The sequence below is a fragment of the Alligator sinensis genome, unplaced genomic scaffold (assembly GCF_000455745.1).
Source record: "Alligator sinensis unplaced genomic scaffold, ASM45574v1 scaffold647_2, whole genome shotgun sequence".
NCBI classification, from domain to species: domain Eukaryota; kingdom Metazoa; phylum Chordata; order Crocodylia; family Alligatoridae; genus Alligator; species Alligator sinensis.
The window spans coordinates 2,330,312-2,337,466 of NW_005841832.1; the positions used below are offsets into that span (position 1 = coordinate 2,330,312).

The following is a 7,155-nucleotide window of genomic DNA, read 5'->3' on the forward strand; positions in this document are numbered from 1 at the left end:
CTCGTCTCCTGGTGAAGGTGTTAAGGGTCATCAGGTGCCAGCAGACCCTCCACCTTTTATCAACGCTCTTGTCTAACCGGCGATATTGTGTCCATCTAGGGAACACTATCAGCAGAACCTGTCTACTAAATAATGGTCTCCCACAAGAATCAGTGCTTGCACCAGGACTTTGTAACGTATAGTGATCTCCCTGTCATGACCTGCCGGAAATTCAGCTATGCCAATGACCTGGTGCTTGCTATTCAAAGAAGGACCCAGGCTGAAGTCCAGAAAGAGCTTTACAAAGACCTCAAGTTACTTGAAAAATATTTTGCATGTTGGAGACTCCACCCAAATCCAAGGAAAACTGTCATCATGTCATTTCATCTAAACAATGCCAACACTGACCAGAAACTCACCATAAATTTCTGTGGAGAAGAGGTTAAGTACGAGAAGTTCACAAAATACTTCAGTGTGACTCTCAATTGGAGCCTCACCTTTCATGAACATCTATGGAATATTGCTAAAAAAAATGAAAGTTCAAGTTAACATTGTACTTAAACTGGCCAGAACAACATGGGGAGCAAATGCAACCATGCTTTGAATGGCCACTCTAGCACTTATTTTCTCTGTAGCAGAATATTGTTCCCCTGTCTGGAACACAAGTGTGCACACAAAGATTGTTGATGCACAGTTAAATGCAGCTGTGCAGATTATATCAGAACATTAAAAAGTATGCCACTGCCATGGCTTCCAGTCCTAGTGAACATTGCTTCCCCTACAGCTCCACCACAATGCCACATGCGTGAGGGAATACCGTAAGGCCATCAGTAACCTAAACCTCCCAATCAACAAGGACGTCACCACGCCACCACCAAATAGGCTCAAATCTAGAAAACCTTTCTGGAAATACGCCAAGAAGCTCTATGATGATAACAAGAGCACCAAAAAACAATGGAGGAAAGCCTGGACAAATACCAACCTGCCGCAGAAATACATAATCAGTAACCCTATGAGCCCCCAGCCAGGATTTGACCTCCAAGAAAGATTTGGTCCTCCCTAAATCACATCCAGACACTTATTGGAAAATGTGGATACCTACTCCATAAATGGAGAATCAAAGAGAGACTGTGGTACATTTTCTCAGATGGTGCAACACATTGTAAATGATTGCCCAATTAAATCATTTAATGGCAATCTAAAATGAATCCATGCAGCTACCTACCCCTGAAGCAGTCGAATGGTCATCAAATTTAGATATTAATCTATGAATGTTGTAATCCTAAAATGTCATACGAAAGAAGAACCCTGCCTGCCTATGTCCTTAACACAGCTACAACCAAAAACCCAGCATACAAAAGAAGAAGTGGCTTGATAGCCAGATTCTTATTCTGCTTTCCCAGGCTACTTCTTGTAACTTCAGTGAAAGCTTATTGAGTGTATAGGGTACCAACTTGAACACATATCATTCATAAGTGAGACTTTTTCCATAGCCTGCACTAATCAGTGTGGTTTGTCAGTCACTGACCATGTTCACAGCCTATAGCTAAGGGAGGGCTGTGGGGACCACTCACCTAGGACACACCCCCGGCCAGGAGTACGGACCTCGCCAGATAGACACGTCCATGTTGCGGCGGGAGCTCCCTATCCGCCCCTGCCTGCCTTTACCACCTCGGCAAGTGAATGGATTGGTGCGAATCCGCAGCTGGAACAATATCCGGGGGCCAGAGACAAAGCAAGGGGAGGAAGGAAGCCAGCAGCAGAGGGCAAGGAGAACGGAGCCGGGGAGCCCGAGACGCCAGGAGGCTGCTCCCATGCCAGGGCAAGCATCTGGGAGGACGCTGAAGAACCGGCGGCAGCGGCCCCACTGCAGGAGCGAGGAAGAGGGGAAGAAAGACAACGAGGACCAGAGGAGGCCCGGAGGAGGTGGATGCCGCAAGCAGTCGGCTCCGTTTTTCTTTTCCTTTGATTTATTTAAAAGCGGCGGGTCGTTTGCCGCCAGAGTGAGAAAGGCGGAGAAAACCTTCCTTCCCGGCGTTCAGCGGAAGACTGGACTCCCCACACTGGTTAAGCGGTCCCGCGCCGCCAGTTAAACCGGGCGCGGCCGCAATTAGGGAAGAGCGCAGGGAAAGCCCAGAGCCGCCGGGAAGCCTCCGAGGAGCCCTGAGGGGACGCCTGGAACCCGGTTACCCCGGGACCAAAAACCTCTTCGGCTTTTCCCAGGAGGAAAAAAAGAAGGGGAGGGGGGGAGAAAAACAATAAATAAAAGGAGAAAGGAAAGAGCTGCTTCGGGCTGGTCATTTCTTCTATCATCCCTTCTCCAAAGCTTCGGCAGCCGGGGTGGAACTCGACGGGCGGTCTAGGTGGAAGCAGGTAGTCGCCACCTCCCCCTCGTTAATATCTCTTAAACATTAAAGTCGTGGCAGGTGGAAAAAAGAGCACTGGACCCCACCTAGACCAACCAAGCCGGGTTGCAGTCACCCTGAGGGGGCTGGTGGATATCATCGGGACGTAAAAGCACACGTCCATACCCAGTGGCTACCTGACAAGGGCCAAAAAGGTGGCATTGCAGTGTCCTAAACACTCCTTGCCCCTTTTTGCTGTGCTGGGTGTCACTACGTTCCTCCTCCCAAATACTCTGATCCCAAAAGCAGTTCAGTCTGAATCACAATGATTAGTAGGCATCTGTCTGTCTTGCAAGACAACAGAATTATGCCGAGTGACACGTTAGCTCACTGAACATAATCCACACTTTATTTTAAAGTGAAGCTGGAGTGATCTCTCCAGAGCACAAAAGCCTGAACAGTGTATATGGAGCCACTGAGCTGCCCACACACCGATGCCCCCCTCTCAGCCTTGCTGGTTTAATCCAACGGAAAGGCAGGTGCCAGTAAAAGTGATGATCATCATCCATTTGTCTGTCTAATGAAGTCTCATTCCTAGATTGACATCAGATTGAGAGAGACAGCTGTAAGGGAGTTCAAATGCATTTTTTTCTCCTGTTTCGGGAAAACCTAAACCTTTTTCTCTGAGCTACACTTGATATTAGAGTAGACAAGCAGTGATATTCAATTCTCAAGTATAGTGTAAAAGGAAGCGGAAAAGAAAAAGTAACTCCTGTAGCTCAAAAGCAAAGGTCCCTATTTTTATAGACATGGACACGCATGAGGCTTCTAAAACGAAGAAAGACTCCCGTGGCCTATAAATGAGCATATGTAAAGATGTTTACTTTCCACCCCCGACCCATGTATATGACACTTATACGACACCGATTTGTTCCAAAACTAGGTTAGCAAAGCAATTAACAGCTCTCTCGTAGAGTAAGTGGGTGGCTCTTAAAAGAGCCTTTGGGTTTAGAAGTTCTGGGGACGAAGCTAGAAGCAGGTTACTTGGAGCTGGTGTACTTGGTGACAGCCTTGGTACCCTCCGACACGGCGTGCTTGGCCAGCTCCCCGGGCAGCAGCAGCCGCACAGCCGTCTGGATCTCCCGCGACGTGATGGTCGAGCGCTTGTTATAGTGCGCCAGGCGGGACGCCTCGCCGGCGATGCGCTCGAAGATGTCGTTCACGAAGGAGTTCATGATGCCCATGGCCTTGGACGAGATGCCGGTGTCGGGATGCACCTGCTTCAGCACCTTGTACACGTAGATGGAGTAGCTCTCCTTGCGGCTCTTGCGCCGCTTCTTGTCGCCTTTCTTCTGGGTCTTGGTGACGGCTTTCTTGGAGCCCTTCTTGGGGGCGGGCGCGGACTTAGCAGGCTCCGGCATCTTGCAACTCGCTCACGACACAGCACAAAGCAAGTGGGAATCTTCTTCAGCACGCCCCTCCTTTATAGGCCGCCATGCAAATGAGGTGAGCCAAACGGAGCCGTCGGATTGGCTGCTGGGGCAGCGCGGGGCCTCCGGCCGGGGCGGCACACATGCAAATCGTTGTGCTCCAAGTCCGGCACTCCTATTGGTAAGAACGGCAAGCTATCTCTCCATTGGTCGGGCTTAGCAGTCTCTTTCTCATTGGCCGCTGTGGGCAGCTGCGCGCTCGAGCCTATCAGAAGCCGCCGTCCTGATGCGCTCGGGTTGATAAAAGGGCGGGCGCGGCGCTGGAGCGACTTGTGCAGTTTTTCCAAGCAGTGGTTTCGTGTGCCAGCACAGCGGAGTCGAGATGTCTGGACGCGGGAAGCAAGGAGGCAAGGCTCGGGCCAAGGCCAAGTCGCGCTCGTCCCGCGCTGGACTGCAGTTCCCGGTGGGCCGCGTGCACCGCCTGCTGCGCAAGGGCAACTACGCGGAGCGAGTGGGAGCCGGCGCGCCCGTGTACATGGCGGCCGTGCTGGAGTACCTGACTGCCGAGATCCTGGAGTTGGCGGGCAACGCGGCCCGCGACAACAAGAAAACGCGCATCATCCCGCGGCACTTGCAGCTGGCCATCCGCAACGACGAGGAGCTGAACAAGCTGCTGGGCAAGGTGACGATCGCGCAGGGCGGCGTGCTGCCCAACATCCAGGCCGTGCTGTTGCCCAAGAAGACCGAGAGCCACAAGCCCAAGGGCAAGTAAAAGCGTTGCCTGGAAGCAATTTTTTTTTTTTTTTTTTTTTTTTGAACAGTCTGAACCCAAAGGCTCTTTTAAGAGCCACCCACAATTTCAAAGGAAGAGCTGGTTACTAAATTATATGGAGGGGGTACACAAAATCGGTTTGCTGTTGAACCAGTATTTAGAGCATACTAGACGTAAATCCCATACTGTTGGAATACATGCTAAAGTGCAACAAACATTTTTGCTAAACTGAAAACCCCTTTCAAGCCCACACTGTATTTCGGCAGTTTTAGAAAAGCAGCACTGAAGTGCTCGCGAGTCCGCGGTTCCCTGTTCTCTTCCATGTCCTTTCAATTGTTTTGTAGGAAACTGAGTCTGAGGAAGCTGCTGCGGGGGTTCGTGTGCCTGTGTGTGTGTGCATTATACATGTGTATCTTAATATATACACACACTAGCGCATGCATATTATATACGCCCAGATTTGCGTATATTGTACCCACACACACACACACACACACACACACACACACACGCTGACATTGCGCACACAAATGTAATCCTAACGTCTGGCCCCAGTGAAGTGCTCCCCCTCGGCTTTTCCCATGCAGAGTCTGAGCCCGGGAGGCGTGCGTTGGGCAGGCACCAATCTCTTCCCAGCGCGGGCTTTTTCAAAATTCCCAAACGGATTCATTGACCCTTCTTTCTCACTCGATCGACACGCCGCGAGTTCCCCGGGCTCCTGGAAGGGCTGATCCTGTGGGTGTTTGAGAAGCGGGTTAACGTGAAGTTCTGTTTCATATTTAAAGGGCACATTTTAAAACAACAACATTGTCCTGAGTTTCTATTGCTCTGGAGATGCGGGATTGGGGGTGGAACCCATCGCTCTCCATTATTAAAATATTCTCCTGAACCCGAGCTTCTACATATTCCTCCAGGGACGAAGCCGACCCTCTTCTCTATGCTGGATTTCCTCGTTGCTCCCCTGCTCCCAAAGCACTAGGAGCTCCCCTCCAGGGCAGTTCCCCTTGGCCAGTGCTGCTGCAGTCCCTGTCAAATCGCCCTGCCGGGGTGCAGTCTGCCCTGGGCTCTGCAGCACTAACGTCGCTGCGATCGGTGCCCTGCAGCCGCTTCCCGGGAACCGCAGAGCTAGGCGGCTGCCTGGTCTGCCCAGCGCGGGAGGCTTCAGCTCCGCCATCGGGACCGTTTGCGTTACAAGCCACCTGGGCCCTAACCTCAGCCCCGCTCACAGAGCCGGCGCCCTGAGCATCTTCAGGGAAGGGGGGTGGGGATTGAAATTTCTGGCCAATGCCCGCTCAGCGCGGGAAATTCAAACAGATCAAAGTAAAGTAGCATTCTCTGGCCCCAAACATTCCCGCACTCTAGATCTGCAGCCCCGGCCCGGTGCAGTGGTGAAGAACACAGCCCCGAGAGACTTTTCCCGTGGAGATGCATTTCTGGCGGCAGAGGGGTATTATAGTCTGTCCAATCACTGCTCAGCCCGGGAAATTCAAAGCCCCAACGGTTTCTCTGCAGCTCTCAGCCAATCAGAGGCTCTGCTTCGCCTATATATTGCCGGACAGATACCTGTAATTTCACAGCTTCTTGTGCTCCGCAGACGCGTACTGACTCCGGGAGAAGATGGCCCGTACTAAGCAGACCGCCCGCAAGTCCACCGGTGGCAAAGCGCCCCGCAAGCAGCTGGCTACCAAGGCTGCCCGCAAGAGCGCCCCGGCCACCGGCGGCGTGAAGAAGCCGCATCGCTACCGGCCCGGCACCGTGGCGCTGCGCGAGATCCGGCGCTACCAGAAGTCGACAGAGCTGCTGATCCGCAAGCTGCCCTTCCAGCGCCTGGTGCGCGAGATCGCGCAGGACTTCAAGACTGACCTGCGCTTCCAGAGCTCTGCCGTCATGGCGCTGCAGGAGGCCAGTGAGGCCTACCTGGTGGGGCTTTTCGAGGACACCAACCTGTGCGCCATCCACGCCAAGCGCGTCACCATCATGCCCAAGGATATCCAGCTGGCGCGCCGCATCCGCGGGGAGAGGGCGTAAACCTCGGGCTGCGTTTGGAGGCTGCTGGCTCCCACTCTTCCCAACCCCAAAGGCTCTTTTAAGAGCCACCACATGTCCAGAGAAAGAGCTAGAATTCTATTTGCATTTGAGGTAATGAAACTATTCCTTAAGTCACTTAAGCACAATATTTCCTTCCTGTGTTAAACCCGTTCATATGAGCTCGTGGCTACTGCTAGTTGTACAGTTAAACCCCAACATAAACCGCGCGTTAATCTAGAAAAATGGTATCGTGAAGTTTGAACTAGGTTTGCTTTTGTTTTGCGGCGTGGGGATGTAGCCTTCCACACAAAATAAGCGAGAGCTATAGTCTAGCGATGGGGCTGAATGACAAAGCTTGATGCCCATCCGGTCTTTATGTTGGACACAGCGCCTATTTATTACAGAAATGTAGTACTGGAGCAGTATTTATCTGATACGAAAATGAAATGGAGCAGATTACTTAGTCATATCCTGGATTGAAATAGATGCGCTCGCTTACGATTCAGTGTAGAAAAATTGGAATTTGGAGACCTTGGAAAGCAGTAGGCTAAAGATAAGGAATAAAAAGGAAGTTAGTGGTGTCCTAGTGTCGCACCCCCCC

General features: G+C 51.8%; 3 protein-coding genes across 3 annotated transcripts; 2 read left to right on the top strand and 1 right to left on the bottom strand.

Moving 5' to 3' along the window:
- Positions 1-3,307: 3,307 nt before the first annotated feature.
- LOC102382767 (histone H2B 5) lies at positions 3,308-3,788 on the bottom strand. The gene has a single exon (XM_006014875.3). It carries the CDS (start codon positions 3,743-3,745, stop codon positions 3,365-3,367), a length of 381 nt encoding a protein of 126 aa, XP_006014937.1. The 5' UTR covers positions 3,746-3,788; the 3' UTR covers positions 3,308-3,364.
- Positions 3,789-4,030: 242 nt separating this feature from the next.
- On the top strand, positions 4,031-4,541 carry LOC102382995 (histone H2A type 2-C-like). Its single transcript, XM_025194845.1, has one exon. The coding sequence runs from the start codon at positions 4,137-4,139 to the stop codon at positions 4,524-4,526; it is 390 nt and encodes a 129-aa protein (XP_025050630.1). The 5' UTR covers positions 4,031-4,136; the 3' UTR covers positions 4,527-4,541.
- A 1,135-nt stretch (positions 4,542-5,676) lies between these two features.
- LOC102383246 (histone H3) lies at positions 5,677-6,765 on the top strand. The gene has a single exon (XM_006014877.3). The coding sequence runs from the start codon at positions 6,144-6,146 to the stop codon at positions 6,552-6,554; it is 411 nt and encodes a 136-aa protein (XP_006014939.1). The 5' UTR covers positions 5,677-6,143; the 3' UTR covers positions 6,555-6,765.
- Positions 6,766-7,155: the final 390 nt, after the last annotated feature.